This window comes from Mus caroli, chromosome 13 (genome assembly GCF_900094665.2).
Source record: "Mus caroli chromosome 13, CAROLI_EIJ_v1.1, whole genome shotgun sequence".
NCBI lineage: Eukaryota > Metazoa > Chordata > Mammalia > Rodentia > Muridae > Mus > Mus caroli.
In genome coordinates, this window is record NC_034582.1 from 14,608,378 (window position 1) to 14,627,305 (window position 18,928).

At 40.0% G+C, this 18,928-nt stretch overlaps 1 gene segment (V, D, J or C); it reads left to right on the forward strand.

Moving 5' to 3' along the window:
• The first annotated feature begins 10,201 nt into the window (after positions 1–10,201).
• The window catches only part of LOC110308269, a 21,970-nt gene continuing 13,243 nt past the window's right edge, over positions 10,202–18,928 (forward strand). The window contains 2 exon segments of the C gene segment in view: positions 10,202–10,247; positions 10,352–10,651. Coding sequence covers positions 10,202–10,247; positions 10,352–10,651 — 346 coding nt within the window.

An 18,928-nucleotide genomic window follows, 5' to 3' on the forward strand; every position in this document is an offset into this window, starting at 1 on the left:
GATAGCAAAAACTCTTCTCAAGGATAAAAGAACCTCTGGTGGAATCACCATGCCTGACCTAAAGGTGTACTATAGAGCAATTGTTATAAAAACTGCATGGTACTGGTACAGCAACAGACAGGTAGACAAATGGAATAGAATTGAAGACCCAGAAATGAACCCACACATCTATGGTCTCTTGAACTTTGACAAGGGAGCTAAAACCACCCAGTGGAAAAAAGACAGCCTTTTCAACAAATGGTGCTGGCTTAACTGGAGGTTAGCATGTAGAAGAATGCCAATTGATCCATTCATATTTCCTTTTACTAAGCTCAAGTCTAGGTGGATCAATGAACTAGGTGGATCAAGGAACTCCACATAAAACCAGAGACACTGAAACTTATAGAAGAGATAGTGGGGAAATGCCTTGAAGATATGAGCACAGTGGAAAAATTCCTGAACAGAACAGCAGTGGCTTGGGCTGTAAGATTGAGAATCAACAAATGGGACTTCATAACATTGCAAAGCTTCTGTAAGGCAAAAGACACTATCAATAAGACAAAAAGGCCACCAACAGATTGGGAAAGTATCTTTACCAATCCTAAAACACATAGGGGAATAATAACCAATATATATATATATAAAACATAAGGAGACACACTCCAGAAAATAAAATAGCAGTATTAAAAAATGGGGTACAGAGCTAAACAAAGAATTTTCAACTGAGGAATACTGAATGGCTGAGAAGCATTTAAAAATGTTTAACAACCTTAGTCATCAGGGAAATGCAAATCAAAACAACCCCGTGATTCCAACTCACACCAGTCAGAATAACTAAGATAAAAAAAAAAAAAACCAAAAACTTAGGTAACAGCAGATGCTGGTAAGGATGTGGAGAAAGAGGAACACTCCTCCATTGCTGGTAGGATTGCAAGCTGGTACAACCACTCTGGATATCAGTCTTGTGGATCCTCAGAAAATTGGACACAGTACTACCGGATGATCCAGAAATTTGTCTCTTGGGCATATACCTAGATGTTCCTACTTGTAATAAAGACACATACTCCAATATGTTCATAGCAACCTCATTTATAATAGCTAGAACCTAGAAAGAACCCAGATGTCCCTCAACAGAGGAATGGATACAGAAAATGTGGAACATTTACCTAATAGAGTACTACTCAGCAATTAAAAACAATGAATTCATTAAATTCTTAGGTAAATGGATGGATGATTTCATCTGGAGGATTTCAATCTGAGTGAGGTAACCCAATCACAAAAGAACATACATGATATGCACTCACTGATAAGTGGATATTCGCTCAGAAAATTAGAATACCCAAGATGCAATTTGCAAAACACATGAAACTCAAGAAGAAGGAAGACCAACCTGTGGATTCTTTGCTCCTTCTTAGAATGGGGACAAAATACCCATGGAAGGAGTTACAGAGACAAAATTAGGAACTGAGATTGAGGGAAGGCCGATCCAGAGACAGCCCATCCTGGGGATCCATCCCATATACAATCAGCAAACCCAGACCCTATTGCATATGCCAGAAAGATTTTTCTGACAGGACCCTGATATAGCTGTCTCTTGTGCAGCTATGCCAGTGTCTGGCAAATACAGAAGTGGATGCTCACAGTCATTTGTTGGATGGAACACGGGACCCCTAATGAAGAAGCTAGAGAAGTACCCAAGGAGCTAAAGAGGTCTGCAACCCAAAGGAGGAACAACAATATGAACTAATCAGAACCTCCCCCCGCCCCGGTGCTGTGTCTCTAGTTGCATTTGTAGCAGAGGATGTCATAGTAGGCCATCAATAGGAGGAGAGGCTCTTGGTATTGCAAAGATCATATGCCCCAGTACAGGGGAATGCCTGGGCAAGGAAGTGGTATGGGTGGGTTGGGGAGCAGGGTGGGGAGAGGATATCAGGGACTTTTGGGATAGCATTTGAGTTATAAATGAAGAAAATATCTAATAAAAAATGTGATAGAAGATACATAGTCCCTGACATCTACATTTGAAATTTCTTTCAGGCAACTCTTTACTAACATTCTTGCTCACACTACATTTCACCTGGAATATTTGGTGGTAGGCTATTTTAGACATGGAGAATTTACTTCCACCCCAACTTTAGACTTCTACCCAGAAAAGAAAGGAAAAGAAAAGAAAAGAAAGGGAAAGGAAGGGAAGGGAAGGGAAGGGAAGGAAGAGAAGAGAAGAGAAGAGAAGAGAAGAGAAGAGAAGAGAAGAGAAGAGAAGAGAAGAGAAGAGAAGAGAAACGAAAAGAAAAGAAAAGAAAAGAAAAGAAAAGAAAAGAAAAGAAAAGAAAAGAAAAGAAAAGAAAAGAAAAGAAAAGAAAAGAAAAAGTTCCATGTCTGGAAAGCTGAGCCAGGAATTTGTACTGAAGTCTTATCAATCCAGGACCATCAAGGAGTTATCTCTGAGTCTTGTTCATGAGTAGTTCCAAAACTCTGCTTCCTCGCTCTGCTTCCTTTCCAGAGAACCTACCATTTAGAGGAGGCTGATTATAAACAGCCTTTTCAGTGTTAAAGTTAGATATTATTGATTCAAATGTTGTTCTGACTTGGTAAGTGTCCATTAGAAAAGGTGTGTCACAAACACTGGCCTCTCATCCAGCTACTGCATGTAGAACACTTGGCTTATTATCTCTGCTTACAGAAATGCACTAAGAGTGCTATGTTTGCTAGTATTACTGCACAGTAGAAAATGAGGAAAGAACGTGAATAGTCACATGTAAAGAGACATGTAAACAGGTGTCAAACTGATGAGATGTTTATTTTCAGCAAACAAATAAATTGATGCCACCTTGAGATAAAGTTTTATACTTGGAAGGTTAGCATAGCACTCAAGTTTGTCAGGCCTTTCCCAGATGTTCACATACATCTGGGCTGCAGAGCTAGGCTCTCTGCAGGGGGATTTGGCATATCAGTATCACTAGAGACCATGAATAAGGTATTATTAGTCAGTGACTGTACATTTGAGCACGTGTGCATGCCCACATAGAGGCAAGCCCAAGTGTTGGCTTTCAGGCACTGTCCACTCTCAGTGATCTTGAACTCACTAAATAAGCTAGGATGACTGGCCAGTGAGCACCAAGAATATGCACATTAACCTCATCCAGACTGAGATTAAAAGTGTGTATCACCATTCCTGAATTCTTATGAGGGCTTTAGGGATTGACTTAGGCTTTCATCATTATAAAACTTAGTTTTGTTTTGCTCTAATATAGGATAGTTAAGAGATAGATAGAAGATACATATTCCCTGACACTTACGTTTGAAATTACTTCTGTGAAAAACTTTACTAACATTGTTGCTCACACTATATTTTACCTGGAATATTTGGTGGTAGGCTATCACAGACAGGGAGAATTTATGTCCACCCCAACTTCATACTTCTAATTATCCAGACAAAGTAACCTGCTGCAGACTTTCTTTGGCTGTTGAGTGTTGCCCTTTCATGGCTAACTTAAAGATGGAATGTCCTTGTACCATTGTAATATGCATTAAAAACAACCTGCTTATCTTAGTCAGCCCTATATAGTTAGTTGTCTAATAATTTCACACACTAATTTGTGCTAATAATCCAGACCATCCTTAATCAATAACATCAATTATTTAATGATGGATGAGTATAGGTATTACAAAAACTTTATTTGGATTATTTGTGATACCTTTCAACAGTTCAATAAAGTTACTATCATATTCTCCACTGCAAATTAGGAAAATGAAAACAAAGATATGTAATTTAACCAAAGCCAAACAGACAATTTCAGGGAATGGATATGTAACAAAGATTCATTTAGGTAGTACTGACAAATAGGGAATGATAAAAAAAAATTGCGTACATCTTAACTAATCCAAATTCCAGCCTCATGTACAGGACCCTCCAGAATACCTGCCCAATTGTCAGACAGAAGACCATACCACCAACCTCTGGCATTCTCAACCCCCACTACCACAGGAGCCTGTTTGCTCCCTAAGACCTAGAGGCAGCACCCCTAACATTGTAGGTCCCTATTCCTTGTATGCCAGCTCAAGCAGAACAACAACTGGTGAGGTCAGAGGTCATGCACTTCCCAAGTGTGCTGGTGTCAGTACAGCTTTCATACTCATAGATCAGTATGGAGTACTTCCATGCCACAGATTCAAGCATTGTCAATACAACTATCTAAGCCCAGAGAACAACAGGGAGATATCAAAACACCTACTCAGTAAAAGTAGGTGAGAAACTCACACCAAAGACCAAACCAGCAAATTGCCTCCATGTGGCAAGACCAATCTTAAAACATGAGCTCTGTCACAATCACAGACTATGTTTCCTCCTAAATTACTAAACATGTAATCCCCAGTTAGAGCAATTTAGACAAAACTTCAGGAAAATATTTTTTTTTAATTATAGATATTTTCCAGAAAAATACAAATATTTTCAAAGAGAACATGAACTCATTTCCAGATGGATGCAAAGAGGATAAGAATAAAATGCCTGGATAAATGCTCAGAGAGAACAAGCAAATGAAATATCAAAAGACAATTGAGAATATGAAAATAGAATTGAATCAAATATAGAGATATGGAAGAAAAGTCACGCTAAAATGATACTTGAAGTAAAAACTTTATAAGTCAAATAAAAAACTAAGTGGAAAGTCTCATCAGTAGAATAATCATGGGCACATTAGGATACCAGTGATTGAAGACAAGCTAGAGAAGTCGGATCATTCAAAGCATAATAAATCTTAAGAAGCACAGGGATGCAACATTTGAGTCTTTTGGGACATACGAAAAGAGCAAATCTGTAAGTTAAGAGGTAGGAGAATGAGGAGAATTCTAGGGCAAAGACATGGAAATATCTTAAATAAAACCATAGAATAAAATTTACCTATACTAAGGATAGTCCCATGTTATAACTTACCTCTATCATTAATACTAAGAGTATCAGTAATATAGAAAAACACCTCCTTTCTTCTGATTTGCCTTCTCCTGACCTATCTCTGTGTCTCTCTCTGTCTGTCTCTGTGCCTCTCTGTCTCTCTCTCTCTCTACCTGTCGGTCTCTATCTGCCTCTCCCTCTCTCTCCTCCTCTGAAGTAGTGTTGCCCAGGCTACCCTCAATGTCATGCTCTTCCTGCTACAGCCTCCGAAAGGTGATCAGCACAACATCTACCTAAGGATACTTTCTGAAATTAGAATTTTTCTACACTAATTGCATGATTAGATTAATTATATGTATTATTCCAAAATATAACTCTAACTTTAATGGGTAAAAGGAGAGGAGATTTTTAGAGGGAACAATATATGTTCATTTTCCAGAATAATGGACTGAGTTTATAACGAATGCTATGTTCCAACCTGGAAACAGTTTAATGTTTTTGTAGTAATCAAACAAAAGGAAGTCATGAATCATGGTACTTTTCAAATACTTTGGTGAAAATATCAGGTAGATAGATTATAGCAAAATGGGGAACCTCTACCAAAGTCATCAGATAATATCTCACATCATGCTTAGCCTTTGGGTCAGTGCCAGCTAGTGGCCTGTTGACATATTCCAAAAGGATTTATCAATTAGTCATAAAAATGCCCATTAAACACAAACAAGGACAATTAAAAGTGATTAACTGATTAGTGATCGTTAAGGATGCTTTGGCATCAAGACCACAACACTTCAATTCTTCACCATCATGGATGTTCTAACAGACAGCTCTCCTCTGGGAACTTCAGTCCACAGAAAGTAGATTCCAAGGACATGGGACAGGAACTTTTAGCATTTTGACACATTATTTCTTGGATGTACTCAATCATCCTACTCTAAACTCAGAATAATCACAATTGTCAAAGATTGTTTATTATATTGTTGTTTTGTGAGGTGCAGGGAGATTTCTTCCCTTTTTTGTTAATTTATTATTTCATGCACCCATAACATACATAATATGGTCACACTAACTCGCCTGCCTCTTTCTTATTCACCTCATCTAAAACCTCCCCCTTCCTAAGCAGTCCAGCAACTACAGCATGGTTTTTTTTCATTTCTTGTTTTTGTTTTGTTTTTGTTTTAATTTGTTCTGTGACCCACTGCATCCCCTCCCTGATGTTCTTGCTCTGAGTTCATGACTCTCCATGCAGGTCACTAAAGTAAAAGCCATGAGTCCAGGGTGTGGACCAAGTTTTGTTATACTGACCTGCCTCACGAAACCTGTACATTGGTCTCTAATATTTTCCCATTGAGCTGATTATTTAGTTAGTGATGCAATGGTCACTAGTTTTCTTCATTATAAACTATAGAGAGATCCTGTAATCTCTGAAAATCCCCAGTGTGTATAAAGGTACTGGGAAACTGTAGCAGTAAATATCCCTGTGGGCTTCCTGTCTCTCCTCATCTTTAACCCTGTCCTGACTTAATTCTAAGCCATTCAGTTGCTGCAAAGCTCTGTGCAGAGAATTAACAAAAGACCATATCACATTTTGAGCTCCCTGGCCTTTATTTGAATAGCTCTTAGATACCCTCACTGAGTTAGTGTGAAGGCTATTCTGTCTTTAGTTGGTAACCTGCAGGACCTAAGACCTCACTGGGGAAATAGAACCCAAGATGTTCCCTGGAAGCCCTAAAAGTGCTGTGAGCATTTAAGGCTCTGGTGGCCCCTGGCTGAGCATCAAGTGGCTGTGTTTGCCAAGAGGATGTGGGTGGGCACAGATGGGGCTGGTTCTTATGCAGGCTAGTCTAGAAGCTCTAATGTTGTGTTTATCCAGACTGCACAGTAGAAAGTGGCTTCATCTTCTTTCTTCAAGTAATTTATTTTCAAGATTGAGGTAGAAGTTTGAAAATCTTTACTTGCTTCAATTTTTCTGTACTTTCCTCCTAAGGGTCTTTGATTGTAGTTTGTCAAGACATGTATTAGATACTCAAACTGTTGATTTGTTTTTTGCCGGTACCAATGTATAACTGTGTGGAGAAATATGGAAGAGAAGCTATACAGGATATTTGCGCACTCTCATCTGTCGCTCTGGTGACCGATACTTCAGTTTGCTCCAGCTGCCCAAGCCCAACTGCAAGCAAAGGGAAAAGTTCTCATGAGCAAAGAAAACAGCATTTGAATAAATGGAAATGAGGATGAGTTCACTGCCTCCTGCACCCAGAAATGTCCACTTACAAACCCAGAGGCAGCAGCAGGAGGTGAACCATCTCAGGAGCAGCATCTCAATGGTCAGGGCTGTTTCACAGGGAGGCAGGAAGTGCTCTGCAGGCTGGAATTTCAGGTCACCAGCTGGAGGGTGGGGCTGTCCTGTTGTCTCAGGAAAACGCAGAGTCCATGGGCTATACAGAGAAACCTTGTCTAGAAAAAAAAAAAAAAAGAATAAGGTTGCCATTAGTGTGTCACAGCCATTGGGGATTTCTTAGGCATTTGACAAGCCTCATTACCTGCTTTGACTTAACCTTATCTGCCGCTGTTTGAAGTGGGTTCTGTGTTCTTCCCCCTTTGACAAGTGGAGACATAGGAAAAGAAAAGTAAAATTCAACACCATTCAATAACACAGAACTCTTAAGTGTAATGATCCAGATAAGGAAAAAAAGAGTCCATGGAGATACCGGACATTTACATTTTCTTCATCTTTTACTCTACTTATTTATGGACTGAAGTATAGTTCCACTCATGTCACCCACACATACTGTGCATGGGCCCCTAAGGAAAAGAAATCAGCTTGTCAAAGAGATATTTGACTCTGCATGGTTTTTGCAGCAGGACTCACATGAGCCAAGCTTTGGATCAGCTTTGTTTTCTTACCAGGGATGAATGGATAAAGAAAGCTTGAGGTGTGGGTGAGAATATGTGAGCACACGTATGGGTGCAGTTGGATATTATTTACCTGTCACAAAGGAGCAAATAGTATTATTTGTAACAATAATACTAATATGGAAAGATACCTGTGTTGCATGAAATCAGTGAGGCACAGAAAGTGGTGTATGTCACGTATATTCATTCCTGTTATAAGAGGCATTCACATCTTATTTTTGTATGGATGCTCGATAATTGGTGTCAGATATGTAGAGAATAAAATAATGACTGAGAAAGGAATGGGGATAGTGTGGTTGGAGGAACAAGGCCCAGTTAGGCATTGGGAGTAATGTATAATGTTCCTCAGCAGACTATAAACACTGTGGACAGCTACTCCAATTCTCTGCTTCAACTTTCTTTTTCTTCCCTCCTAAGTGGTGTTGATTGTATTTTGTCCAGACATGTATTAGATACTCAATCTGTTGATTTGTTTTTTGCTGGTACCAATGTATAACTGTGTTGGAGAAATATGGAAGATAAACTATACAGGATATATAACTGCACCCATACATGTGCACACATACTCCCACCCACACCTCATGCTTTCTTTATCCATTCATCCGTGGTTAGAAAACAAAACTCATCCAAAGCTTGGCTCATGTGAGTCCTGCTGCAAAAACCATGCAGAGTCAAATATCCCTTTGACAAGCTGATTTCTTTTCCTTAGCAGCAATTGCACAATACATGTGGGTGATGTGAGTGGAACTATACTTCTGTCCATAAATAAGTAGAGTAAAAGATGAAGAAAATGTAAATGTCTGGTATCTTCATGGACTCTTTTTTTCTTTATCTGAATCATCACACTTAAGGGTCCTGTGTTATTGAATTGTGTCAGAGACCATCCCGTGAGAAAGCGAGCCCTTCACAATCTCCCTAACACAATCTCCCAAATGGCCTTGTGCTAGGAGCTGGTTATCACTCCCTCCTCCGTATTCCCTTCCTGGCACCTGAGGCTGTAAAAGCTGAATTATAGTCCCTCTTCCCTATCTCTTCCTAAACTCCCATGCCATCCAAGGACACGAGTTTTGCCTGAGCCCAGCCTGACCCCCAAGGCTGTCAAGGAGGATCTATGTTCCAGAGATAAGATGCAGAGTGCCCGCTACCTGGCGCCTGACTTCGGGCCCCCATGTCAGCAGATGCCCGCTTCTTTGTTCTTTGTAAAATTCCCCATCGACCCCTCCCCTATTCCCGGGATGTATGCTTTACAAAGAAGGCACCTTAGCATAATAAACGAGACCTTGATAGGTACCCTTCTTGGTCTCCTGCCTCTCCTTCCCTTCCTCCCATTTCCTTCCAGGTTTGCAGTCCCTCTCTCACCCACGAATAACTGAATCCCGCGGGACAGGATAGAATTGTGTTGAATTTTGCTTCTCTTTTCCTCCTGTCTCTTTTTGTCAAATGGACAAGAACACAGTTCTCACTTCATACAGCTGAAGATAAGGTTAAGTCAAAGCAGGTAACAAGGTTTGTCAAATGCCTAAGAAATCCCCAATGGCTGTGACCCACTAATGGCAACCTTATAACCTTAGTCTTTTTTTTTTTTTTTTTTTTTGAGACAGGGTTTCTCTGTGTAGCCCTGGCTGTTCTGGAACTCACTCTGTAGTCCAGGCTGGCCTCAAACTCAGAAATCTGCCTACCTCTGCCTCCCAAGTACTGGGATTAAAGACGTGCACCACCATGCCTGGCCTGGCATAACATTAGTCTTGAATGTTAATGCTATCATTGAATGTTAATCATAGCTGTCTCAAGCTGTATATACTTAAGCTGTAACCTAGGATACACAAGGAGACAAAACTTTACAAAGACTGTCAACAATTTCAATTAAGTTCTTTTTCTTTGGAGTTAAATGAAATGTAATTACCCAAGTAAAAACCTACTTTGCATTTGGTAGAAGAAAACACAAAACTACCCTTTTGCTTGTGCACAGAGTGTCAGCCAAGTATAGCAACTCCTAGTGCAGAACATCACAGTCAGCCTTTGTATCTGGATCTTGAATCAACAGCAAATCACCAACAAACAAAGAAAACAGACAGAATATAGCAAATGTTTCTTCATCATCTCCAAGTAACATAGTTATGTTACAGTGGAGTGAAGGACTGACTGGGCCACTCTCCCTGCTCTGTACCCAAATAAAGACATACAAAAGATGTCTCTCTAGACCTTTAACCTACAGACACATCCAATGAGCTGCTGTGAGGCAGGAAACCCCAGAACTGCTCAGAACTGGAACAGATCATGACCAACCCTGGAGGAACCCACTGACTCTGCATTTTTCTGAGACTATAGCACAGTCCCACCCTCCAGCTGGTGACCTGAAATTCCAGCCTGCAGAGCACTTCCTGCCTCCCTGTGAAGCAGCCCGACCTTGGGATGCTGCTCCTGAGATGGTTCACCTCCTGCTGCTGCCTCTGGGTTTGTAAGTGGACATTTCTGGGTGCAGGAGGCAGTGAACTCATCCTCATTTCCATTTATTCAAATGCTGTTTTCTTTGCTCATGAGAACTTTTCCCTTTGCTTGCAGTTGGGCTTGGGCAGCTGGAGCAAACTGAAGTATCGGTCACCAGAGCGACAGATGAGAGAGCGCAAATATCCTGTACAATTTATCTTCCATATTTCTCCAACACAGCTATACATTGGTACCGGCAAAAAACAAATCAACAGTTTGAGTATCTAATATATGTTGAGACAAACTACAATCAACGACCCTTAGGAGGGAAGAACAAAAAAATTGAAGCAAGTAAAGATTTTAAAAGTTCTACTTCAACCTTGGAAATAAATTACTTGAAGAAAGAAGATGAAGCCACCTACTACTGTGCAGTCTGGATAAACACAACATTAGAGCTTCTAGACTAGCCTGCATAAGAACCAGCCCCATCTGTGCCCACCCACATCCTCTTGGCAAACACAGCCACTTGATGCTCAGCCAGGGGCCACCAGAGCCTTAAATGCTCACAGCACTTTTAGGGCTTCCAGGGAACATCTTGGGTTCTATTTCCCCAGTGAGGTCTTAGGTCCTGCAGGTTACCAACTAAAGACAGAATAGCCTTCACACTAACTCAGTGAGGGTATCTGAGAGCGGTTCAAATAAAGGCCAGGGAGCTCAAAATGTGATATGGTCTTTTATTAATTCTCTGCACAGAGGTTTGCAGTAACTGAATGGCTTAGAATTAAGTCAGGACAGGATGGTATTTACTGCTACAGTTCCCAGTACTTTCATTCACACTGGGGAATTTCAGAGATTACAGAATCTCTTGTTAGTTACAATTTATAGTTTATAATGAAGAAAACTATTGCCATTGCATCTCTAAGTAAATAATCACCTCAATGGGAAAATATTAGAGACCAATGTACAGGTTTCAGGAGGCAGGTCAGTGTAACAAAGTTTGGTCCACACCCAGGGCTCATGGCTTTTACTTTAGTGATCTGCAAAGAAAATCATGAACTTAGAGCATCAGGGAGGGATGCAGTGGGTCACAGAGCAATTAAAAAAAAAAAGCATGCTGTTGTTGCTGGACTGCTTAGGAAGATAGAGGTTTGAGATGAGGTGAGTAAGAAAGATGGGGTCTAGTTAGTGTGACCACACTATGTTATATGCGTGCATTAAATAATAAATTAACAAAAGAGGAAGAAATCTCCCTGCACCTCACAAAACAACAATATAAGAAACTATCTTTGACAATTGTGATTATTCTAAGTTTAGAGTAGGATGATTGAGTACATCCAAGAAATAATGTGTCAAAATGCTAAAAGTTCCTGTCCCATATCCTTGGAATCTACTTTCTGTGGACTGAAGTTCCCAGAGGAGAGCTGTCTGTTAGAACATCCATGATGGTGAAGAATTGAAGTGTTGTGGTCTTGATGTCAAAGCATCCTGAACAATCTTTAATCAGTTGATCATTTTTAATTGTCCCTGTTTGTGTTTAATGGGCATTTTTATGACTAATTGATAAATCCTTTTAGAATATGTCAACAGGCCACTAGCTGGCACTGACCCAAAGGCTAAGCATGTTGTGAGATATTATCTGATGCCTTTGGTAGAGATTCCCCATTTTGTTATAATCTATCTACCTGATATTTTCACCAAAGTATTTGAAAAGTACCATGATTCATGACTTCCTTTTGTTTGATTACTACAAAAACATCATTAAGCTGTTTCCAGGTTGGAACATAGCATTCGTTATAAACTCAGTCCATTATTCTGGAAAATGAACATATATTGTTCCCTCTAAAAGTCTCCTCTCCTTTTACCCATTAAAGTTAGAGTTATATTTTGGAATAATACATATAATTAATCTTTTTTTATTATGTATTTTCCTCAATTACATTTCCAATGCTATCCCAAAAGTCCCCCATAACCCACCCCACACTTCCCTACCCACCCATTCCCATTCTTTTGGCCCTGGCATTCCCCTGTATTGGGGCATATAAAGTTTGCAAGTCCAATGGGCCTCTCTTTCCAGTGATGGCCGACTAGGCCATCTTTTGTTACATATGCAGCTAGAGACAAGAGCTCCGGGGTACTGGTTAGTTCATCTTGTTGTTCCAACTATAGGGTTGCAGATCCCTTTAGCTCCTTGGGTACTTTCTCTAAGTTCTCCATTGGGAGCCCTGTGATCCATCCAATAGCTGACAGTGAGCATCCACTTCTGTGTTTGTTTGGCCCCGGCATAGTTTCACAAGAGAGAGCTATATCTGGGTCCTTTCAGCAAAATCTTGCTAGTGTATGCAATGGTGTCAACGTTTGGAAGCTGATTATGGGATGGATCCCTGGATATGGCAGTCTCTAGATGGTCCATCCTTTCATCACAGCTCAAAACTTTGTCTCTGTAACTCCTTCCATGGGTGTTTTGTTCCCAGTTGTAAGAAGGGGCACAGTGTCCCCACTTTAGTCTTCATTCTTCTTGATTTTCATGCGTTTAGCAAATTGTATCTTATATCTTGGGTATCCTAAGTTTCTGGGCTAATATCCACTTATCAGTGAATACATATTCTTGTGGACGTTGTACATCGTGGTGCGGAGCCTAGTGCGCACCACGATGTACAACGTCCACACATCTGCTGTCACCTGAATTTTTGATCTAGCCATTCTGACTGGTGTGAGGTGGAATCTCAGGGTTGTTTTGATTTGCATTTCCCTGATGATTAAGGATGTTGAACATTTTTTCAGGTGCTTCTCTGCCATTCGGTATTCCTCAGGTGAGAATTCTTTGTTCAGTTCTTAGCCCCATTTTTTAATGGGGTTATTTGATTTTCTGGACATATAATTAATCTAATCATGCAATTAGTGTAGGAAAATTCTGATTTCATAAAGTATCCTTAGGTAGATGTTGTGCTGATCACCTTTGGGAGGCTGTAGCAGGAAGAACATGACATTGAGGGTAGCCTGTGCAACACTACTTCAGAGGAGGAGGAGAGAGAGGGAGAGGCAGATAGAGACTGACAGGTAGAGAGAGAGAGACAGAGCGACAGACACAGAGAGGCACAGAGACAGACAGAGACACAGAGATAGGTCAGGAGAAGGCAAATCAGAAGAAAGGAGTTTTTTTTTTATATATTACTGATACTATTAGTATTAATAATAGTGGTAACATTTAACATGGGACTATACATAGTATAGGTAAATTTTATTCTATGGTTTTATTTAAGATATTTCCATGTCTTTGCCCTAGAATTCTCCTCATTCTCCTACCTCTTAACTTATAGATTTGCTGTTTTTGTATGTCCCAAAGGGCTCAAATGTTGCATCCCTGTGCTTCTTAAGATTTATTATGCTTTGACTGAATGATTCTACTTCTCTAGCTTGTCTCCAATCACTGGTATCCTAATGTGCCCATGATTATTCTACTGATGAGACTTTCCACTTAGTTTTTTATTTGATTTATGAAGTTTTTACTTCAAGAATCATTTTAGCTTGACTTTCTTCCATATCTCTATACTTGGTTCAATTCTATTTACATATTCTCAATTGTCTTTGATATTTCATTTGCTTCTTCTCTCTGAGCATTCATCCAGGCATTTTATTCTTATGCCCTTTGCATCCATCTGGAGGTGAGTTCATGTTCTCTTTGTAAATATTTATATTTTCATGGAAAATATCTATAATTTTAAAAGTATTTTTTCTGAAGATTTGTCTAAATTACTCTCACTGGGGATTACATGTTTAGTAATTTAGGAGGAAACATAGTCTGTGATTGTGACAGAGCTCATGTTTTAAGATTGGTCTTGCCACATGGAGGCAATTTGCTGGTTTGGTCTTTGGTGTGAGTTTCTCACCTACTTTTACTGAGTGGGTGTTTTGATATCTCCCTGTTGTTCTCTGGGCTTAGATAGTTGTATATCAGATTGATAATGCTTGAATCTGTGGCATGGAAGTACTCCATACTGATCTATGAGTAAGAAAGCTGTACTGACACCAGCACACTTGGGAAGTGCATGACCTCTGACCTCACCAGTTGGTGTTCTGCTTGATCTGGCATACAAGGAATGGGGACCTACAGTGTCAGTGGTGCTGCCTCTAGGTCTTAGGGAGCAAACAGGCTCCTGTGGCATTGGGGGTTGTGAATGCCAGAGGTTGGTGGTATGGTCTTCAGTCTGAAAATTGGGCAGGTATTCTGGAGGGTCCTGTACATGAGGCTGGAATTTGCATTAGTAGCTAAGATGTATGCAATTTATTTTTTTTTATCATTCCCTTTTTGTCAGTTCTACCTAAATGAATCTTTGTTACATATCCATTCCCTGAAATTGTCTGTTTGGCTTTGGTTAAATTACATATCTTTGTTTTCATTTTCCTAATTTGCAGTGGAGAATATGATAGTAACTTTATTGAACTATTGAAAGGTATCACCAAATAATCCAGATAAAGTGTTTGTAATGCCTATACTCATCCATCATTAAATAATTGATGTTATTGATTATCTGATGGTCTGGATTATTAGCACATATTAGTGCATGAAATTATTAGAAAACTAAATATATGGGCTGACTAAGATAAGCAGGTTGTTTTTAATGCATATTAAAATGGTACAAGGACATGCCATCTTTAAGTTAGCCATTAAATGGCAACACTCAACAGCCAAAGAAAGTCTGCAGCAGGTTACTTTGTCTGGATAATTAGAAGTCTAAAGTTGGGGTGGACGTAAATTCTCCCTGTCTGTGATAGCCTACCACCAAATATTCCAGGTGAAATGTACTGTGAGCAGCAATGTTAGTAAAGTTTTTCACAGAAGTAATTTCAAACGTAAGTGTCAGGGAATATGTATTATCTATCTATCTATCTATCTATCTATCTATCTATCTATCTATCTATCTATCTATCTTTCTCTTAACTATCCTATTGTTTAGCAAAACAAAAATAAGTTTTATAATGATGAAAGCCTAAATCAATCCCTAAAACCCTCATAACAATTCAGGAATGGTGATACACACTTTTTTTTTTTTTTGAGACAGGGTTACTCTGTGTAGCCTGGCTTGTCCTGGAACTCACTTTGTAGACCAGGCTGGCCTCGAACTCAGAAATCCGCCTGCCTCTGCCTCCCAAGTGCTGGGATTAAAGGCTTTGCCACCACGCCCGGCGGTGATACTCACTTTTAATGTCAGTCTGGATGAGGCTAATGTGCATATTCTTGGTGCTCACTGGCCAGTCATCCTAGCTTATTTGGGGAGTTCAAGGTCACTGAGAGTGAACAGTGCCTGAAAGCCAACATTTGGGCTTGCCTCTATGTGGGCATGCACACTTGCTCATATGTACAGTCACTTACTAATACCTTATTCATGGTCTCTAGTGATACTGATATGCCAAATCCCCCTGCAGAGAGCCTAGCTCTGCAGCCCAGGTGTATGTGAACATCTGGGAAAGGCCCGACAAACTTGAGTGCTATGCTAACCTTCCAAGTATGAAACTTTATCTCAAGGTGGCATCAATTTATTTGTTTTCTGAAAATAAACATCTCATCATTTTGACACCTCTTTACATGTCTCTTTACATGTGACTATTCATGTTTTTTCCTCATTTTCTACTGTGCAGTAATACCAGCAAACATAGCACTCTTAGTGCATTTCTGTAAGCAGAGATAATAAGCCAAGTGTTCTACATGCAGTAGCTGGATGAGAGGCCAGTGTTTGTGACACACCTTTTCTAATGGACACTTACCAAGTCAGAACTACATTTGAATCAATAATATCTAACTTTAACACTGGGAAGGCTGTTTATAATCAGCCTCCTCTAAATGGTAGGTTCTCTGGAAAGGAAGCAGAGCGAGGAAGCAGAGTTTTGGAACTACTCATGAACAAGACTCAGAGTTAACTCTTTGATGGTCCTGGACTGGTAAGACTTTTCAGTACAAGTTCCTGGCCCAGCTTTCCAGACTTGGATCTTTTTCTTTTCTTTTCTGGGTAGAAGTCTAAAGTTGGGGTGGACGTAAATTCTCCCTGTCTGTGATAGCCTACCACCAAATATTCCAGGTGAAATGTACTCTGAGCAACAATGTTAGTAAAGATTTGCCCGAAAGAAACTTCAAATGTAGATGTCAGGGACTATGTACCTTCTATCACATTTTTTATTAGATATTTTCTTCATTTACAACTCAAATGCTGTCCCAAAAGTTCCTTATACCCTCCCCCCACCCTACTCCCCAACCCACCCATACCACTTCCTGGCCCTGGCATTCCCCTGTAATGGGGCATATGATCTTTGCAATACCAAGGGCCTCTCCTCCTATTGATGGCCGACTATGCCATCCTCTGCTACAAATGCAACTAGAGACAAAGTTCTGGGGGGGCAGGGGGAGGTACTGATTAGTTCATATTGTTGTTCCTCCTTTGGGTTGCAGACCTCTTTTGCTCCTTGGGTACTTCTCTAGCTTCTTCATTAGGGGCCCTGTGTTCCATCCAACAGATGACTGTGAGCATCCACTTCTGTATTTGCCAGACACTGGCATAGCTGCACAAGAGACAGCTATATCAGGGTCCTGTCAGCAAAATCTTTCTGGCATATGCAATAGTGTCTGGGTTTGGTGGTTGTATAAGGAATGGATCAGTGGGTGGGGGCTGTCTCTGGGTGGTCCTTCCGTCCATCTCAGTTCTGAATTTTGTCTCTGTAACTCCTTCCATGGGTATTTTGTCCCCATTCTAAGAAGGAGCAAAGAATCCACAGGTTGGTCTTCCTTCTTCTTGAGTTTCATGTGTTTTGCAAATTGCATCTTGGGTATTCTAATTTTCTGAGCGAATATCCACTTATCAGTGAGTGCATATCATGTATGTTCTTTTGTGATTGGGTTACCTCACTCAGATTGAAATCCTCCAGATCCATCCACTTACCTAAGAATTTCATGAATTCATTGTTTTAAATTGCTGAGTAGTACTCTATTGGGTAAATGTACCACATTTTCTGTATCCATTCCTCTGTTGAGGTACATCAGGGTTCTTTCCAGCTTCTGGCTATTATAAATGAGGCTGCTATGAATATATTGGAGCATGTGTCTTTATTACAAGTAGGAATATCTGGGTATATGCCCAGGAGACAAATTGCTGGTTCATCTGGTAGTACTATGTCCAATTTTCTGAGGATCCACCAGACTGATTTCCAGAGTGGTTGTACCAGCTTGCAATCCTACCAGCAATGGAGGACTGTTCCTCTTTCTCCACATCCTTGCCCACATCTGCTCTCACCTAAGATTTTAATCTTAGTCATTCTGACTGGTGTGAGGTGGAATTGCAAGGTTGTTTTGATTTGCATTTCCCTGATGACTAAGGATGTTGAATATTTTTTTAGGTGCTTCTCAGCCATTCAGTATTCCTCAGTTGAAAATTCTTTGTTTAGCTCTGTACCCCATTTTTTAATAGTGCTATTTGATTTTCTGGAGTGCATCTCCTTTTGTTTTTTTATATGTTGGATATTATTCCCCTATGTGTTTTAGGATTGGTAAAGATCCTTTCCCAATCTGTTGGTGGCCTTTTTGTCTTATTGACGGTGTCTTTTGCCTTACAGAAGCTTTGCAATTCTATGAGGCCCCATTTGTTGATTCTCAATCTTACAGCCCAAGCCACTGCTGTTCTGTTCAGGAATTTTTCCACTGTGCTCATATCTTCAAGGTTTTTCCCCACTTTCTCTTCTGTAAGTTTCAGTGTCTCTGGTTTTATGTGGAGTTCCTTGATCCACCTAGACTTGAGCTTAGTACAAGGAGATAGGAATGGATCAATTGGCATTCTTCTACATGCTAACCGCCAGTTAATCCAGCACCATTTGTTGAAAATGCTGTCTTTTTTCCACTGGGTGGTTTTAGCTCCCTTGTCAAAGATCAAGTGATAATAGGTGTGTGGGTTCTTTTCTGGGTCTTCAATTTTATTCCCTTGGTCTACCTGTCTGTTGCTGTACCAGTACCATGCAGTTTTTATAACAATTGCTCTGTAGTACAGCTTGAGGTCAGGCATTGTGATTTCCGCAGAGGTTCTTTTATCATTGAGAATAGCTTTTGCTATCCTAGGTTTTTTGCTATTCCACATGAATTTGCAAATTGCCCCTTTTAATTCGGTGAATAATTGAGTTGGAATTTTGATGGGGATTGCACTGAATGTGTAGATTGCTTTCAGCAAGATAGCCATTTTTACTATATTGATCCTGCCAATCCGTGAGCATGGGAGCTCTTTCCATCTTCTGAGATATTCTTCAATTTCTTTCTTCAGAGACTTGAAGTTCTTCCCATACAGATCTTTCACTTCCTTAGTTAGAGTCACACCAAGGTATTTTATATTATTTGTGAATATTGAAGGGTGTTGTCTCCCTAATTTCTTTCTCACCCTGTTTATCCTTTGTGTAGAGAAAGGCCACTGATTTGTTTGAGTTAATTTTATATCCAGCTATTTCAATGAAGGTGTTTATCAGGTTTAATAGTTCTCTGGTGGGATTTTTAGGGTCACTTATATATACTATCATATCATCAGCATATAGTGATATTTTGACTTTTTCCTTTCCAATTTGTATCCCCTTGACCTCCTTTTGTTGTCTAATTGCTCTGGCTAGGAATTCAAGTACTATATTGAATAGGTAGGGAGAAAGTGGGCAGCCTAGTCTAGTCCCTGATTTTAGTGGGATTGCTTCAAG